The 19,235-nt window shown below is 43.5% G+C and overlaps 1 protein-coding gene across 2 annotated transcripts in view; it reads right to left on the bottom strand.

The window, feature by feature from the left end:
• Window positions 1-18,446, bottom strand: part of RAC1 (Rac family small GTPase 1) — a 39,211-nt gene extending 20,765 nt beyond the window's left edge. The window contains exons 1-5 of one of the 2 annotated variants that reach the window (XM_033963226.1): window positions 18,186-18,446; window positions 8,627-8,698; window positions 8,286-8,403; window positions 7,123-7,158; window positions 6,669-6,731 (exon numbers count right to left, since the gene is read on the bottom strand). In XM_033963226.1, the coding sequence (XP_033819117.1) occupies window positions 6,669-6,731; window positions 7,123-7,158; window positions 8,286-8,403; window positions 8,627-8,698; window positions 18,186-18,220 (324 nt within the window). In that variant the 5' untranslated portion in view covers window positions 18,221-18,446. The remainder of the gene's footprint in view (window positions 1-6,668; window positions 6,732-7,122; window positions 7,159-8,285; window positions 8,404-8,626; window positions 8,699-18,185) is intronic. The other variant, XM_033963227.1, reaches the window with a different exon arrangement.
• Window positions 18,447-19,235: the final 789 nt, after the last annotated feature.

Here is a 19,235-nt window from a genome sequence, read left to right as displayed (position 1 = left end):
GGAGAAAGATAACTGATCTGCAGTTGCATGGCCTCGAGAAGGACTCGAGGATGTCGAGGCAGCTGGAGTTGAAGAAGCAGAAGCCTCGGCTGGAAACCATGGTGCTAAGGAACCTGGAGACTTGGACGAGGCACTGGAAATCGGAATATCCTCGAGGGCCGGCATCGGAGACCTGGAACGAGGAGTTAGTGGTCTTGTCGAGGCCGGAGGGGATCGAGGCTTCGAGGAATGATGCCTGGAAGAATGCCTCGAAGCAGGCCTCGAGTGGTGTCGAGAACTGTGTCTCTAACTGGATCTCGAGGACTGAGCAGAGGTTGCCTCGGAAGCAGAAGATCGAAGATCTATAGGCGTGGAAGAGGAGCCTCAAAGCACTTTCGACGACTGGACAGCCTTTGTAGAGTGTGAGGCATCCTGTCGACGCACTCGCACAGAATCTTCTCCATGTGTTTCGTGCTTGGAAGCCAGACCAGACACTTTCAGAGACTCTGCTCCCTGCATCGAGTGTGGAGGATCAGACCGGGGCAAAGGCAGCTCGACCTCGCGGGAGACTGCTGCATGCCCAGGCTGGAGAAGAGTGAGCAGTGTGGGTCCCATGTTAGTAAGGACCTTAATAATCTGCTCCTCCAAAGAGGTCTGGGACGAAGCCGGCAAGGAGGGTACCGCGTCTGAAATCGGCCCATCTGCCTTGGCTGAAGGGTCCCGCACAGTGGTGTGAGAGTGTTTCGACTTGGGAGGCTTCGTCACTTAATCACCACTGGCAGAACAGAGTGCTGAGCTATCTGACCTGAGGAGATAGGAGAAGAAATCGCAGCAGAGGGTGTCGAAGCAAAAGCCGCTCCAAACGACGAAGGTCTGACGAGGCTCGAGGTGGAAGCAATAGAGGCAGAGGCTTTGACGGGGGTCGAGGCCGAAGACACCTTCGATATCGAGGGATTAGTAGACTCCATCACGAAGAGGCTATCCACCAGGATGTAACGACGCTTGAAAGCACGAGGCTTAAGTGTTTGGCAAGGCAGGCACGAGGTAGGATGATGCTTCGGCCCAAGGCACTTGAGGCAGCGTCCGTGAGAGATATCGTGCGCTTGCACTTGCAACACCGTTTGAAACTGGTAACAGGCCGGGGCATAGACAAAAATACAGCCGACGCAAAGTCGAAGCCCGCGGGCTGCAGCCTGTACCAGACGAACGGAAGCAATTTTTTTTTTTTTTAAAGAAAGAAAAGTAAGAACACAGCGATTCGTGAGAAAAATAAAACACAAACTGTGGTAAGAGAAGGCACGAATGACGAAGTTACCGGAGAGAGCCAAAAAGACGGACTTCTCGGCTCCGCGGAAAACTAAGAACTGAGGAGACGCGCCCTGTGCACTGGGCGGGAAGGCACTCACGCATGCGCGGTACGGGTGACACGAAACTTCTAGTTTCTTCAAGCAAGTCTGCTTATGAGGCGTCCACATCGGGGCTCCGTCAGATGACATCACCTATATGTGAGAATACCTGCCTGCTTGTCCTGGGATAAAACAAAGCTCCAGCATTATTTCCTTATGCACTTTTCCACTGGCCCCGTTCAGGAGAGTAGGGTAAAGGTTAAACTTGCCAATGCATTTTAAATGCATCTCAAAACTCAAGTCAGAAATAAAGGAAAATAATTCAGCGGTTGCTGAAAAGATATGCAAGGATATACTCTGAATGGCCAGAACAGTTCAAAGTAGGTGTCAAGGAATCAGAAAGTGGTAAATGACAGATAAATGTAACTCAATCTGAAAACTAAATCTTTTCCACAGATCACATTTCATTCTTAAAAAATATTGATGTAGTTTGCATTAGCAATTTATCTCTTCAAGCACCAAAGGCCTCACAGTGACTGAACATTTTCACAGGTGCCTTGAACAGAATGCCCTACACCCAATTACTAAAAGTACCACTTATATAGTGCTGAACGGTGTATGGAGTGCTGTACATTTTGACATTTCTAGACAGTCCCTGCTCGGAAGAGCTTACAATCTAACTTGAACAGACATGACATATAAGGTTGGGGGATGCAGAACCCAAAGTGAGAGGAGTTAGGAATCAAAAGCACTATCAAAGAGGTGGGTTTTTAACTGGGCCTTGAACACTGCAACAGATGGAGCCCACTGTAGGGATTCGAGCGCCTTGTTCCAAGCATACGGCGCAGCAAGGCACAAGGGATGGAATCTGGAGTTGGCAGTTGAAGAGAAGAGCACATATAGGAGGGACTTGCCAGCTGAGTGGAGCTCGTATGGGGGGGAAGGGATCATAGGGGGAGATAAGTGAAGAGAGACAGTGAGTGCATTTGTAGTGAATTGTATTCGGAAACAGATGAAAAACCAATGAAGTGACTAAGAGAGGGGCAACGTAAGCATAGCAGCTCTCTTGGAATATGAATCATGCAGCCAAATTCTGGGCAGATTGGAGGGGAGCGAGACGGCTAAATGGAAGGCCTGAAAGTAGCGAGTTGCAGTAGTTTAAGTGCAAGGTGATGAGGGTATGGATAAGTGTTTTGGTAGTGTGCTCAGAAAGGAAGGGTCAGATTTTGGTAATATTATAGGAGGAAGAAGCAGCAGGTTTTAGCGATATGTTGTAATATATGGATGATGAAGACGAGAGAGGAGTCAAAGATGACCTCGAGATTACGAGCAGACAAAACAGGAAGTATGAGAGTGTTGTCCACAGAGACAGAGAACAAGGGAAGCGGAGAAGTTGATTTAGGCAGGAAGATGAGCAGCTCTGTTTTAGCCATATTCAATTTTAGATGGCGGCGAGACATCTAGGTGGCAATGTCAGACAGGCAGGCTGAGACTCTGGTCTGGGTTTTGGTAGAGATATTTGGTGCAGAGAAGTAGATCTTGGAGTCGTCTGCATAGATGTGATACTGGAAGCCATGGGAGGAGATCAGCACTCCTAGTGAGCAAGCGTAGATTGAGAAAAGGAGTGGTTCCAGGACAGAGCCTTGAGGTACACCAATCAATAGCAGGAAGACTGTGGAGGAGGAACCACCATTGCATACACTGGTGCAATGGGAGAGATACCTCTGCATTTTGATCCACAGTGACCTGTACTAAATTTATTTAGCCTTTCATAAAATTACTTCCATCAACTCTCAATTCAGTTGTGTAAAAAAACAATCAAATAAAATAGCTTTTCAGAATTACAAAGAGTCTACTATGCATAAATGTTACAAGAAAACATTTTGAACAGCAAATAACTCAAGGAAATAATAATTTGAAAAATTAACAAAGCAGTAACAAAAATCAAAATATTCACTAGTTATGTCACCGCCAATTCTACTCTTGAGAATACCAGGGACCAGCAATGGGCTTCTGCACCAACCCTCTTTTCCCTTTGTTGTTGAGCCCTCCAATACTCAGAAGCCGCAAGGACTTGAGGCACAGGCCCACACACATTTTTGGTTATCAATCATCTAAATTGCTGGTACTTTTTTTAATAAATTTTTTTATAATGTCAACAAGTAACATATAAAAATGTGCAAACTACTTCTATATCTTCACATTAAGCAATTTTAAGCAAATTAGTCCACATCATGGAGAAACAATCAAGTGATAAAAACAAAAAAGCCTTAATAGAAACTATAAGTCACAAAACAACAGGCATATACTTTCTATACCCCTATATGGTCCAACTTAATAAAAAAAAAAAAAAAAAAAAAAAAAAAAAAGTTACCCACGCCTTGTTGTAAAGGAAAATTTCCAGATGAGAAGGATCTAAAAAAAATATAGGAATTATTTCCATATGTTACCAGACATTTGCAGGGAAGTTTTAAGAAAAAAGTTCTCCCATCTCCAAAACCTTAGGCTTCAGCTGTAGGAAAGCCTTTCGTCTCATTTAAGTCTGGAAATATAGATATTGCCTTCCCCCCCCCCCCCAAAAAAAAAAAAAAAAAGTGTTGCTTTCTTAGCAAAAAAAGATGTTAAAAAATTATCATTTTTTCAGAAAAATTATTTAAAAAATAAATAAATAAAAAATAAGATTAGTAACGCAGCTTTTTTCAAAATGTTATCCTGTGAAGATTCCAGAAAATTAGTTTAATCTAGACTAACTGGAGAATTTAGTACATCAAATTTATCTTTACTATTTTGAAATATCTTTGGCCCCCTTTTATCAAGCTGTGTTGGGGTATTTTTAATCACTGGCCATTGCGGTAAAAGCTCCAATGCATACAGAATTACTATGAGCATCGGAGCTTTTACTACAGTGGCCGGTAATAAAAAAAACCCTAATGTGGCTTGATGAAAAGGGGGCCTTTACTAGATAAACAAATCTCTGTTTTTTTCCTCTAACTTTTTCTATTTTATTCTAATTTTTCCTTTTAATTGTAAACCAGTATGAAGCTTTATTTTAGACCATTTGGCAGTATATCAAGTGATAATAAAATAAATAATGTACTGCCAGCAGAGAGGAGTAAAAATATCAGATATCTGGCAAAGAGGCAGGAGAATTACTGGGTGTGGAACCAAACCAAATCAGCAGGCAAAGTCCAGGAACAAAGCAAGAGTCAAGGCAGGCAGAGCAAGTCTGTTATATAATGAGAGATTAGTAGGGTCAAACAGCAGCAAAAGACAAGGCACAGACTCAAGCCTTGATTCCTGTAGAAATTTCTGATATAGAGAGGTAAATCTGGGAGTTGTCAGCATAGAGGTAATATTGAAAACCGTGGGAGGTCAGAGCACCAAGGGAATAAGTATTGATAAAGAAGAGATCCCAGGACAGAGCCATGGAGTACTCCGACACAGTGGGAGAGCAGTGGAAGAGGATCCACCACTCATACACTAAAGATATGATGTGAGAGAAGAAGAATCCAAGAAAGAACAGAGCCCTGAAATCCAAGTGAGGACAGCATATCAAAGAGAAGGTGGTGGTCTACAACAATAGTTCCCAACCCTGTCCTGGAGGACCCCCAGGCCAGTCGGGTTTTCAGGATAGCCCTAATGAATATGCATGGAGTAGATCTCTCTCATGCATATTCATTAGGGCTATCCTGAAAACCCGACTGGCCTGGGGGTCCTCCAGGATAGGGTTGGGAACCACTGGTCTACAGTGTCAAAAGCAGTAGATAGACCCAAGAAGGATGAGGATAGATTAGATGACTTTGTATCTGGCCAGGAACAGGTCATTGGACACTTTAGCAAGGGGAGTTTCCATAGAGTGCAGGGGGAGGTCAAGAATAGCTAGGGATGACAGAAAAGTTAAGACAACGATGATGAACAGCATATTCAAGTTGCTTGCTTAAGGAGAGAGATGGGGCAATAGTTAAAAGGGCAGGTATGATCCAGTAAAAATTTTTTTGAGAAATAGTGTGATTACAATAGAAGAGCTTGTGATGAGTAGATGGGTAGGAATCAGATCAGAGGAGCAGGGAATGAGTTTGGAGGAGGAGAGAAGAGAGAAGATGTACAGTTTCCTCTTCAGTGATTTCAGGAAAGAAGAAAAGGTGACAGTGGCCGGAGGAGGTGGCTTGGTTGAGAACACAAGGTTAATCTTGTGAACCTTGTCATACAAGTACTCAGCCACAGTATCCTAACCACCCCCTCCCCAATTTAATATCTCACCCTTTCCTTCCTGTTCCCCTATACTGTGTGTCAGTTAACACACATTGTCCTTTTCTGCTGTGTGTTACTGCTGCAGCCAATCTCTATGCCCACAGAGGCAGCCTGCCATGTCCCACTCATTCTGATACTGACTTTCTGTCATGGAGTGTGTTGGGACACAATAGATCTTCCACATGGGAATAGAGAAGTATACTTTGGAGGAAAGGTGGGAGGAGGTAAAAAAGTGCACAAGGCGAATCTCTTTCATTTGAAAGGAAGCTCAAGAATGAGAAGGCATAGGATGAAGTTAAAAGGTGGTAGGCTCAGGAGTAATCTAAGGAAATACTTTTTTACAGAAAGGGTGGTCGATGCGTGGAATAGGCTCTCGGTAAAAGATGGGGAGACAACAAAACTGTGTCTGAATTCAAGAAAGTGTGGGATAGGCACATGGGATGTCTTAGGGAGTTGAAGAGATGGTGGATGCTGTGGATGGGCCATTTGCCCTTTATCTGCCATCATATTTCTATCTTTGAGATTGGTTGCAGCTATCCCACCACAGCAGCATATAGCTGGAGCAGCGGTAGCCTATGTGCCACCTGAAAACATGCATGGCAACAAAATAAGTGTGTAGGAGGCCAATCAGCAGAGATGCTTACTACCAATCAAGGTGTGCCAAAATCAACAGCCTGAGACTACACAACAACATAAAAGGACAAGAGGGGGCCAGGGTTCACTTCCTGTGTGGGACCAGAGGTGAGTGAGTGACAGTGCACACATGAAACCTACTGTAGTTAAGAGATACAAAATATAGTTCAACTAAAAAAAGTCACGATTCCCTACCTTCCTGAACAGCAGTCCCTCATCCCACTGGATAAGGAACACAGAAAAACAGGACAGAAGACATATTCTATTATGCACAGGTGAGGCTGCATACTAACCCCCACTCCAATAAATAAATAAATAGAAAAATAAAGTCTCTTAAGCCATTTGAACAACAACAAAAACAACTAGGAAGGGGGGGTGTGAGATCTGTCACTTTCCACCCTAAAAACTACTCGAACCATAACAATCATCATAAGGGAAAAACAGAAATAAATTACTTGCCTTAGCACGGACATTTTCAAAGGAAGCAGGACTCACAAGTGAAAAGCAAATTAAGAATACATCCTGTGGGGAGGAAAAAATTACAATATTGTTAATCTTATCATATTTAAAATATATTCTACCTGATTTTGTGCATCAACAAAAGCAATTAGGGTATAAGATATGATAGGAATTCAAAGAAATGGAAACACCAGTAGGTAAGAAAAATAGTAACAAAAGAGAGAGAGAGAAACCAATTTAAAAGGATACTGAAGAATCAGCGAAACTTTGTAATTTGCTTCCCAAATTGTTTCTCCATCAAGGGACATTGAGCAGCAGATAATCAGGGTACCCACTAAGCATGCAAGCTCCACCAATGCCCATACTTCCCACACCTTAGTCAGCCATTCAGTGACAAGCAACAGGCAGGCAGTGCATTTACCTAACCAGCATCATCAAGTAATAATTCACTCACCGAAACAGCTGAAGCTGGGGAACTCTGGCTTACAGCCTAACAAAAAATATTTTGGTTCAAACGGAATCTGAATTTTAGCCGCTGCCCCCTTCCTTGCTGAGCATAGCACTGTTTGATTGCGAGATAGACTGAACTAGTTAACATACTATATTGCTCATGCCACACACAGGTGCAAATGGCAAAAACCATTTCATAGTTATGCTTTATGTTGGTTGAGGTTTATGGAAACTTGAGTATTCCAATTATAACCTGCTTATTTTAGTTAATATTGCAGATGCTAATTTGAGATGCAGCCCAAACTAAAATGTTTCAGTTTTTGCATGCTTTGACATACTGTAATATTTGAAAGGTTTTATCTGACTTGACAGAAACAGAAAAAACCTACTAGCATCAATTAGTTCAGGATCTTGTGTTAGCCTGCCTTATTAATACAAACAGATATGTCATTCTTCTCTGGCAGGGCAGTAGAACAGGTGTGGGCAAACTATGTCCCTTGAGCCAGAACTGTCCCACACCCCACTGCATAAAAATGCATTGCCTCCAGCCATCAACACTGTTCTCCCATAGCTGCCCTAACATCAAGGAAGGCCTAAAATGCTTTAACATGCTTGACCCACATCCAATATAGCAATTTCAGACCTTCCATGACATCACCAGGGCTGCCAAGAAAGAAAGAGAGATGCAGTCATACAGTCAGCCAAAGGGAGAGTCAAGCATTGCGTATTGTCAAAAGAGCAGAAGCCAGCTGCCACAGTCCTAATGGCTGGCCAACAGCAGAAATGTTCCCGAAAACAAAATGAAATAACACATGGATTTTACATTAGATTTCAGGGTTTACATACTATTACAACAGCAGAGACTGAATATGATCTCCAAACAATAAAAGTGACATTATGTATGGGTATTAGTAGCACCCAACTGTTCAACCCATACCTCATCACTGATGAAACATTTTCAATAAAAGAAAATATTTTGGCAAAACAGAAGGGGAAAAAAATGAACAGCAAAGCAACAGCAAGCGAAAGCACCACAGCCAGGGGATTTCTAACAGTCTATCATTGCTCCTACGCCATGAACAGTGCTCCATGTTAAAAGTATGTTAAGAACCACACTACTATATTTTTACAGGCCTCTTAGAAAACTTATCAGACCACAGTATTTACCGTTTGCGGATAAGATAACGGACGTAATCTGTCATAATCCTCCTGTCCAGCTGTATCCCATAAACCCAAGTTAACTGGTTTTCCATCAACCATTACATTTGCAGAATAATTGTCGAAACTACAAAATAGAAATAAAATTGTTAGCGTTTCACACAATAGTTTGGGTTTTTTTTAATGAAGGCTTTCCTTGTTAAAATTATAGTTTATTGGTTTTTGAAGTAAAAGGCTGAAGATATGTATCTAGTTAGATCAAAATTTAGCCTTAAAAGATTTTCAAGCAATTGGAGATTTTATTTTAGATAAAGCTACTAAAATAAAATTTACAAGTAAAAAGCACTTACACGGTGGGGATGTATTCTCCAGGAAATGCATTGGTTGTATAACTGATCAGTAGGCATGTTTTACCTACAGCACTGTAAAAAATAAAATAAAATTAGAAAAATGCAATAATAAATACATTTTCAACAGGATGCTAATTAGATTCTTCTGTTATTGACAAATTAAATAGAAAAACCTGTGGGGAAAATATTTCTAGTCAATTCCCAGACAGCAAGACAAAAAGTATCGCCATACCAGCAAATGGCCATATTTTCTCTACCTACCTACATGCACTGTTTGATTAACTCAATTTAGAAGATTCACCAGAGTCAAGATAATGCTGAAAGTCAAAATGCAATGAAACTTTTACAAAAGTAAGGAAAACACTAAACAGACTTATCTCCCCTCCTTTACAAAACCACGCTAGCGTTTTTAGCACCAGCCGTGGTGATAACAGCTTGGACGCTCATAGGAATTCTACGAGCATGGGAGCTGTTACCGTGGCGGCCGCTGCTAAAAAAAAAGCTAGTGTGGCTTTGTAAAGGAGGGGGTTAGGATAGCCAAGAATTTATATTCAACAGACCAAAAAACACTGTATAACCATGTAAGCTAGGAAATATCTTAAAAACTTCTAACATGTTATTTTTGGTGACCAATGAAAGATTAGGTTCTTACCTCGATAATCTTCTTTTTTGTAGATGTGTCTAATAATCCTGCATGGTACGGTCTTGTCCATTAACCCACAGGTTGCTGCAGAAGGATGTCAATTATCTTTCGACTCCACCTCCTTCCCAGAGGGCTGTGCCATGCTCCCTCAGTTCGTCCCAAAGCAGTGCAAAATATTCATAAGAAGGAAGGGTACTGGGAATATCTATCCTCAACAGTCCAATTCTGTTCTACTCTAACAAATATAACAAGGTTAACAAAGATCAACATGGAAATGGCATGCAACCACCACTAATATTCCTGGAGCTCATAGTTACTCACATAACTATTTATCAGGCAAAAATACCTGGGGGTTGTTTTGGGCTTTTTTAAAGATTCATCCTAGCTGAGCTGCAGCAGCACTTTCCAGTAGTGCTGCCTGATTAAGGGAAAAATATTGATTCGATTTTCCGGCTCAATCGGGCATCCTAACGGGTTTATTTTGTTGCCTTTCCACCCCCCCAATCCCCGTTTCCCTCTCTTACTAAGGCTAGCGTGCCTTAGTAAAAGATCTCTCTAGAGAGAGAAAGAGATCTTTTACTAAGGCGCACTAGCCTTAGTAAAAGACCCATATCTCTCTCGATAGTATATGTTTAGTATTTTTATTGTTGGTAAATCATTTTGACTTGGTCAATTTAAAAGTAGCTCGCAAGCCAAAAAAGTGTGGGCTCCCTTGCCATAGAGCATGTACTGGAAGAATCTGGCTTGGGCAGATACTTCATAGTGCCCAAGAAAGGCTCAGACAATTGGAGACCAATACTGGATCTCAAATCTGTCAGTGCAGCACTGAAAATGCCTCATTTCCACATGGAGACCGTTTGGTCAGTCATCGTGGCGGTGGCATTGGGGGACTTCTTAGCCTCCTTGGATTTGATAGAGGGCTACCTTCATATTCCCATCTTTCCAGCCCCCAGGAAGTACTTAAGATTTCATGTACTGGAACAACATTTCCAGTTTCCACACTGCCATTTGGACTAGCCATGGCACAACACACCTTTACCAAGGTGATGGTAGTGGTGACTGCATATCTCCACAAGGCAGGATCCAGGTGCACCTGTACCTGGATGGCTGGCTGATTTGAGCCCAGCCAAAGAGGAAGAACAGATGGTGACATGATTGGGTGTATCTATCTATCTATCTATCTGACAAGTGCACCTCTTCTGTCCTCCAGACTTCGTTCCATTCCCCAACCATCTCTCTGTCCTTCCAGGAATCCAGCTTTTCTTCCTCTCTCCTCCACCCCTATTGGCATCATCTCCCTCTCTCTCCTTCCTCTGTTATGACCTTGAATCTCTCTGTTCTTCCTCAGGGTCTCTCCCCCTCTGTCTCTTCTGTCTGCACCTCCCATAGTCCAACATCTGCCCCCCCCCCCCTTTGTTTCAGGTTCCTCCCTCTATCTTCCTTCTGCTAACATTTTGAGTTATCCCACCTTTGGTCCAGGTCTTTGTCTCCCCCCTCACCAGGGCCTGGCATCTCTCTCTCCTCGGTTCAGGATGCTTCCCTTCTCTAATCCCTCTAATAGTCCAGGATCTGCCCTGTCTTCCCCCTCCCTTTTGGTTCAAGGCTGCTTTCCCGCCCCTCAAGGTTCTTTTGTCTTCCCCCCCCTCCCCCCGATCCAGCGTCTCTAAGGCAACCTCCATCCCACCGGGGCCCTCATGACGGGCACAGTCTTACCCCGACGTGCAGGCCTTACCTCCACTGCTTCCCTCAGACTGGATCATCGAGCAGTTCTTGCCTCCATTCTTCCCACTGGGCCTAACTACCATAGTTTAAAGTAATTACGGCAGCCTGCAGAGCTAACATAGCAGGCTGCCGTTGGCATCTGTAGCACATTCCCTCTGCCGCGTCCTCACACCTCCTCTGACGTCAGGGGCGGGACCGCCGCAGAGGGAACATGCTACAGAGGCTGACAGCAGCCTGCTATGTTGCTCTGCAGGCTGCTGTAATTACTTTAAAGGTGAGACAGTGAGCATGGGGGAATGCTAGGGAGAACAATGTCTCTGCGATCTACCAGCGTTGCCTTTGCGATAGACCAGTAGATCGCGATCGACGTTTTGGGCACCCCTGCTCTATGGTATGAATATCTAAGAACCACTAAAAAGTCCAATAGGTACAATGCAGCAAAGAGTGTGAGAACAGGCAATGAGAAATCCACCAGAGCCAGCAGGGGGAAAAAAAAAAAAAAAAAATCAAGCCTTCTTTATTTCAATCCAGGATGTACAGTAATAAGGACCCGATACAGTCCCCATGAGGCAGTGGAGGATTAAGAAACTTGCCCAGGGTCACAAGGAGCAGCACGAGGTTTGAACCCATAACCTCAGTGTGCTGAGGCTGTAGTTCTAACCACTATACCACACTCTCCTTGGATTACATACAATGAACAGGATTAACTAGGATATACTGTACATATAGAACAAAATATTATCCCAATTAACTTTTTTTTAATTTTTTAATAATTCTTTATTCATTTTCAAATTTGACAAGTGCACAAAATAATATAATTCAACAAGTTATTACACAATAGCACTTTGATATCTACTACATAAAAATCTAATGATACATTTAACCCCCCTACCTCCCAACCTTCATCTTATTTTCAATCAGAATATATACATATTATAATACTAAGATTGAATTTCCAAAATAAGAAATTTTGAGTGCTTTTTTTTTTTTTTAAATTGTAAGCATTACTATAGATCAGTGTTTTTCAACCTTTTTACACCTATGAACCGGCAGGAATAAAAGAATTATTCTGTAGACCGGTATCGGTCCGTGGACCGGCGGTTGAAGAACACTGGGCTAAGTCGTGGGCCAGACCCCGCCCATCTCTACCCAATCTCCACCCCAGACCCCGCCCCATAATAGTACTAATTGTAACAGTATTTTTTCCATTCATTTTTCACAGATACACAATATAATCTTATTAACAACACATAATGGTTAACCACAAAATTAAACTACACAAAGCACACTGACAGCAGATGTAAATTCTCAAAATTGACATTCAATCACTAAATTCAAAAATAAAATCATTCCCCCCCTATCTTTGTTGTCTACCTCCCTCCATGCTATACCTTACCTTCTGGCCCCTGGTATTATCTTCAGGCCGGCTACCTCTTCCTCACTGATGCAGTGCACAAAGCTGCGGGCAGCAGCTGCTTGCGCATCCCGTGCCTCATCTGGAAGCCTTCCCTCTGACGTTGCAACGTCAGAAAGAAGACTTCCAGTTCAGGCACAGGATGCCCGTAGGAGCCACTGCCCGTGGCTTTGTGCACTGAATCAGTGAGGAAGAGGGAGCTGGCTCGAAGATAATGCTGCATCGATCATACCGTGGACCGGCGGTTGAAGAACACTGTTTTGGGCCTGATGCACGTGCTGGCCCTGTGGACCGGCAATAAATTTCTGTGGACCGGCACCGGTCTATGGACCGGTGGTTGAAGAACATATTTGAATTGGCAAGATAGACCACACAGAAGTGGCCTGATAAGGAAAGGAGATAGAATACAATCTTTTAGATACAGTTCCATTTAAACTGGGGAATTTACTTATTCAATTTTTTGGCTTGTCCTCCCAAAGGAGCTCAGAATGAGTTACAAATCAGATATTCAAGCATTTTCCCTCTGTCCCAGTGGGTTCATAATCTAATGTACCTGGGGCAGTGGAGGATTAAGTGACTTTTCCAGGGTCACAAGGAGCAGCACAGGGTTTGAATCTACAACCTCAGGGTGCTGAGGCTGTAGCTCTAGCCACTACACCACACTCTCCTCCAATTGTAAAGTCAAAGCACGAGGGTAAATAAAAAAGTAAAGGCAAAATACATTTAACAGCTTTAATAGAAGTAACTGTGAGCAACTGAATTTCCTTGTTATCATCAGGAGACGAATCAAGACGCATGTGGTTAAGCACAACCACCAGCAGGTGGAGATAGAGAACAGCAGAGTTGCAAGCCAGTACCTCGGATGGCATGCTCTATACCAGTGGTCTCAAAGTCCCTCCTCGAGGGCCGCAATCCAGTCGGGTTTTCAGGATTTCCCCAGTGAATATGCATGAGATTTATGTGCATGCACTGCTTTCAATGCATATTCATTGGGGAAATCCTGAAAACCTGACTGGATTGCGGCCCTCAAGGAGGGACTTTGAGATCCCTGCTCTATACCTTTCCAGTATACTCATCTCCAGCAGACGGATAGATAGACTTTCCCATGCTCCTGGATCTTTCCTTTAAGATCTAGGTCCCACTGTATGTTGGCATATGTGGTAGTCTAGGGGTTTTTTGCTTCCAAGTGCTTCTGGAATATACCTGGAGGAGCCAGGTCAATACCCCCCCCCCCCCCGTACTCCTACTGCTCGGTACTTCCTCAAGGCTCCCTCCTCACTTACAAATTAAAAACAAAACAAAACACTGATCCACCCATGTCTCATCACCAGTGATAATTCTCTCCAGAATACTCAGATCTTCTTCATACCATTTCAGGAACTGGGTTGCAACCTCCACATGCTGTTACTTGTGCAGATCAGTAAGCTGTTTGGGAGCCCATCATGCACAGACTTTCCTGTATTCCAAGTCTTCATGCATTATAGCAAAAGCAGATCCATAGCTATCATCCAAATTTGCAGCCAAGACACTGTTATCCGTTGGTCTTCTTTAATCAAGGCATCCACCCTGTCAATGTGCTCTTGTGTGCGCAATTTGATGGGCGACCAGAATTACCTTCGTCAGTTACACCTGTTCTTCCTGCTTTAAACCTTGTTCCCCACTCATAAATCTTTGTTGATTCACGGTGCGACGTGCAATACTGAGTCAATATCCAACAGTGAATGTCCACAGGTTTCAGTCTCTATGCCCAAAGTGCACTACTGCACGTTGTTCTTCAATGTTGCAATCTTATAATGGACCTTGCGGCTGCCACACGACTGATGAGAAAGTTGAGATTTATCAAATCCTGGAATTGGAGTTTTTCTAAACAGTACATAGAATCTAACTTCTATGGAGCCACAGGAACTGAAAAAGGTGACTCCCAGTTTTTATATGATGTATCCTTTAAAATTGTATGTAAAGGTAACTTTAATGATTCTTTAGGAGGCTGGTCATTGTCCATAGTCTCCAAGAACTCTTGAGAATACTTTGTATCTGCTTCTAATAGATAATTCTTGACCCAACTGCTTGATGAAACGTGTGAAAGATAGTTTCTCAATAGGAGAAGGGTCCCTAGATTTACGAGGTGAACCTGAAATTAGTAGTGATGAGATATTTCCATATCTGTATGAAGCTGAAGGTCAGAATCTTGATGTAATGAAGGTGACCTCAAGGGACACTTTGGCTTATGATGATCTGAAGGAGGAGATGAGTAACATACATGTTTTCTTTGTATGCTTTCCAGATTTTGAGGAGCAATGTGAAGAGGAAGAATTGTGTTTGGCTGAGTGGTAACAAGGAGAATGTCTGGATTCATGACGGTTGTGTGGTGAACGACTACGCCTAGATGTAAAACGTGGAATATGACCTTCCCTCGATGAACATCTCAATGACCGTCTTGATGCATGTCCAGCGATGGTGATCGATGCATTCCCTTGAGGTCATTTTTTTTCTCTCAATCGATGTTTCTCTAGATGAATACTTCGATGATTTTTTTTCTTCGATGAAAACCTTGATGGGGATTGGCATTGAAAGGGGGCAATAGTACCCACATTTTGCATCGTTGGACACTCAGGATGGACTGATACTGGAGAAGTCGTTCCTAGCCCAAACTGGTGTCCAAACTCAGCTCGGATCACAGCATCAAGCTTTTGTTTGAAAGATGACACTGATATCTTTGGATTGGAAACCAGTACCATATGTGTCACGGCTCTCTCTGAAGAGGATGATGATATATATATATCTACACCTCTTGTCTTAGAGAGGAGCTGTAGGGGCTTACACTTGGTTGGCATGATTTGGCTCAATGCCTGAATTACCAGCGCCAACCGGCCAAGGCAGCACTGTGAACAGGCTGCTTGAGCCAGCCCCACAAAGGCCTTCCCTCTGTTGCATCACTTCCTATAGATAGATGACGCAGCACAGGGAAAGCCCTAGGAGGGCTGGCTGCAAGCAGCCCATGCTTGTAATCCAAAGCACTCATATCAAAGCGAATTTCCCCATAAGAAAATGGGAACTCAGACAATTCGTTCCACAATCCAAAATCTTTAATACAAAATACTGTACCGTATAAAGTAAAAATATATACAGTACAATAAAACAAATTAACCTGCACTTTACTTCTGAAAAGAATTATGGCTGGCGTGAGGGAGACAAGAGAGAGGAGAGGATGAGGGTTATTTTGTAAGACGACTGTCGCTATAAGTAACAATAATTGCTATCTGTTGGCTCACTGGAATCTGTTTCTTTTTGTGTGACTTTAACAAGGAACCTATCCAATGACAGTTGCTTCTGCCTCCTTTTGAGGATTTCACAGAAATGTGACATTGCATTGTTGTTAAACAGATTCATTGTTCACACTGCTACAGCCTTATTCGGGTGGTGCTTTCCTACAAAATTTTGCACTCTTTCCCACATTTTAAACATCTCTCTAATCTCATTTGAAGTAAGATTCCTCCGTCTTTCTTCTCCTCCTCCTCAGATGAGATCTCCTCCATAACCTCTTGCTGTTGCGCACGATGCAGACTCATTAGTTCATGGGCTGGAGTCGTGTTGGGAGGAAGGAACTTGACCTTAATGAACTCCAATTCCTCCATTAAGTCGTCCTCAAGGCCAGAAAGACTGAGTGGCAGATTCTTTTCTAAAAGGTTTTTCTTTACTGCAGGACCAAAGGCCTCATTGATCCACTCAACGAACAAGATATGAGTGACTCAAGCCTTGCTGTTGGACCTCCACATAATGTTTAACTGGCTTTTCTGCACCTTGAATTTCTTGAAGGCTCATGGATTCTCAGAATTGTACACGAGCAGGGACTTGACTTTGAAATCCCTACAGAACAAGAGGGCGAGACGGTCTTTCATGGGCTTGTGACTGAGCATTGCATTTTCTGCTGTAATGTAGGTCCTCTTAAGCATCTTTTCCTAAAAAAGCCCTGTCTCATCACAGTTAAAAACTTGCTGTGGCCGGTAACACTCGGAAACCATGAGCTCCTGGAACTCGGCAGCGAATGCCAGTTCTCCTCTTAAAGTTATCAAACCATCCCGTGTTCACCTTGAAGCCTTCTTCATTTTCTGTTGACGTATCTGGCAGTTTACTTACGAGGTCAGCATACAAAGCCTTTGCCTTCTCACAGATAAAAGTTCTCAGTCATAGTATCACCTGTGAGTTACTTCTCGTTTATCTATACGACAAGCAACTTTTCTACATTGTCCAGAATTCATGGCTGTTGCTTTGATACACTTGTGACTCCTTTCGCTGCATCTAGCCTCCTTATTTTTTCTTTTTTTAATATTGTACAAATTGTCGAGGTAGATTTGTTATAACATCTTGCAATGTTGGCCACTAACATATCTCGTTCATGCTTCTGGATTTCCTTAACTTCAACCCTAATCATCTTCGTACTGCCTTCCTTTTCATCTTTCTTCGTGGGGGCCATTATTGCAGTAAGGTTACAGTACAGTCATTACAATCCCGCAGTTGTGATGCGTGTATTCTGTACGTACTTGTATTGCAAGACCTCGCTCGTTTAGAAGTCACTACACTCCCGCAGCGTCAGAAAGAAGAACCATCAGTTTAGTTGTCATGCGTAAATACTGTAGATACTTGTATTGCAAGACCTTGTTCATTTAGAAGTCACTACATTCCCGCAGCGTCAGAAAGAAGAACAATCAGCTTAGTTCGTTTATGAAGTTAAAATTTAATAAAACATTTTTCTTGTCTTGCAAAACACTCACACACCAAGTTACTCGCAATCCAAGGTTGTACTGTATATGGTGCTCAAGCCAAGACATCTGAACACAGGCACTACTAGAATTAAATCATAACTTGGCCTGTGTGTGTCTACTACCTATGGTCTTAAAATCTGACTTACATAGAAATGGAGACATTCTAAAATATTAATAAATATTAAATTTTTAAAAAGCATTTTCACTGTATACCTCCCTTATTTTATAACTATAATGTTGATCAGATTTCTCAACAGACTTTTTCCTAAACAGAAACTATTAGTAGCAGTGCAAGTTCTATCACAGCTATTTCTGCTAACTCAACATTTTATAGGTTTTACCCTGGAGGAATACGACTTGCAGCTTGTTGGTCCCAATAACTGATTTCAAAGTCCTCGATCGAGTGCTTTAGTGTCCAGAAACAGTTGTCATCCCTAATTAACAATCATCAACCGACAGCAGTTTGCCAACCGGACTAAATGCCAAAACTTGTACCGATCACACCCAAATTCCGTTACAAAGGGGGTCCCACCCAATTTCCCCCCCCCCCTACGAAAAACAAATGCATTGATACGCCTAGAAAACGTCGATTTTAAAAAAAAAACACACCTTCAGATAGCTTTCAAAAATTTTCAGACTAAAAAGCAGGTGGTTTGCAGCATTTCCAAACGACTTCGCCGACAGCACCACGAAAAAAGCACGGACGAGGAGTCGGGCTCCCACGTCGCCCGTTAATACTGCAAACGAAAACATCCTAGAGCCCGGTTATGTTGATCCGAAGGGGAGAGACGATGGGGGGAGGGGGGGAATCGAAGCCAACAAAAAAAAAGTTTTAATTCCTAATTTCAACACCGGCCCAAGAGTTAGCACGAGAGGCCCGAGGGGCAGGGCGCACACCTCCTCCAAAGGCTCTGCGGGGACACGAACACCATGTCTTCTTTGGGTACCCTTAGTGAACAGCGTAAACAAAACAAAAATAATAGAAGAAAAAAAAAATTTCATAATACGGTCACTCACCCGTCCCCAACCACCACACACTTAATGGCCTGCATGGGTGCGCTAGCGTCGAAGCTCCTCGCTGCCCGGCGTCGGACGAGCGGCCCTGGGACTGGCGAAGGGAAGAGTTCGACTCCGGGCGACAAATCACTGTCGGCTCCTTTTCGTTTCCACTCTCCGCTTTTATCTCCCGCGCCTCACTCGGTGCCTGGCAGCCGATAACAGGCAGCCACCACCCAAAAGAGCTGGGCTGAAGAACTGCAGAGAAACAGGAAGCAGCGGAAGCCTCGGCTCACATCCGGCCTCACCTCACCGCTCGGCAGCTCGGGGAAGCTTCGGCGCGAGGGGGGGGGGGATGTGACGTCACACGCGGGAGCGGCCGTTGCTGTGCAGTTTGCTGTTCCTCGAAACGGCGCGTCTTGTGGGAGGTTATTGTGGTCTGGTGGTGTAGACTGGCACCTGGGTTCTGCTTGGACGGTGGCTCCTGAGCAACAAAGTACTTAAGTAAAAGTAAAGATAAGCTCATATTTTGACATTTAAGTAAAAAATATGATGAAAAACATTTACTCAAGTAAAAAACTTAGCGCCTAAAACAATGGACCACCGGTGCACCGGCACCTCTCCCCCACATGCCCCTTTAATTCACCCCCATCGTACCTCTAACTCTTTGCTGGCACGAGTAGCAGCTTTGCTCCTTGTGCCAGCCTCAGCGCGCCCCTCTGATGTCACTTTTGGGTCCCGTGATTAGGAAGTAGAGAATGACACGGTTCCCATTTCCAGCGGTTAACCACAGGAACAGGCAAAAATTTGAAATACCACCGGTGTGGGAACAAAACATTTTACCGCTCCCCAGGAGTGATAAAAGGCTTTGATCCATTGAGGGAACACCCCTCCCCCCAGCTCTATCCCTCCCCCTCGCAAGTCTGACGGCTCCAGCCCACCCCCTCATGGGTTTGGCGGCTCCAGCCCACTCATCTCGCTCAAGGGTCCGGTGGCTCCAACCTATCTCCCCTCGCTCGTGGGTCAGCTGCTCCAGCCGGCTTCCCTATCTCCCTGCTGCTGGCATATACT

The sequence above is a fragment of the Geotrypetes seraphini genome, chromosome 11 (assembly GCF_902459505.1).
Source record: "Geotrypetes seraphini chromosome 11, aGeoSer1.1, whole genome shotgun sequence".
NCBI lineage: Eukaryota > Metazoa > Chordata > Amphibia > Gymnophiona > Dermophiidae > Geotrypetes > Geotrypetes seraphini.
Note: the sequence above shows the minus strand (reverse complement) of the source record. Positions and strands in the feature narration are given on the sequence as shown.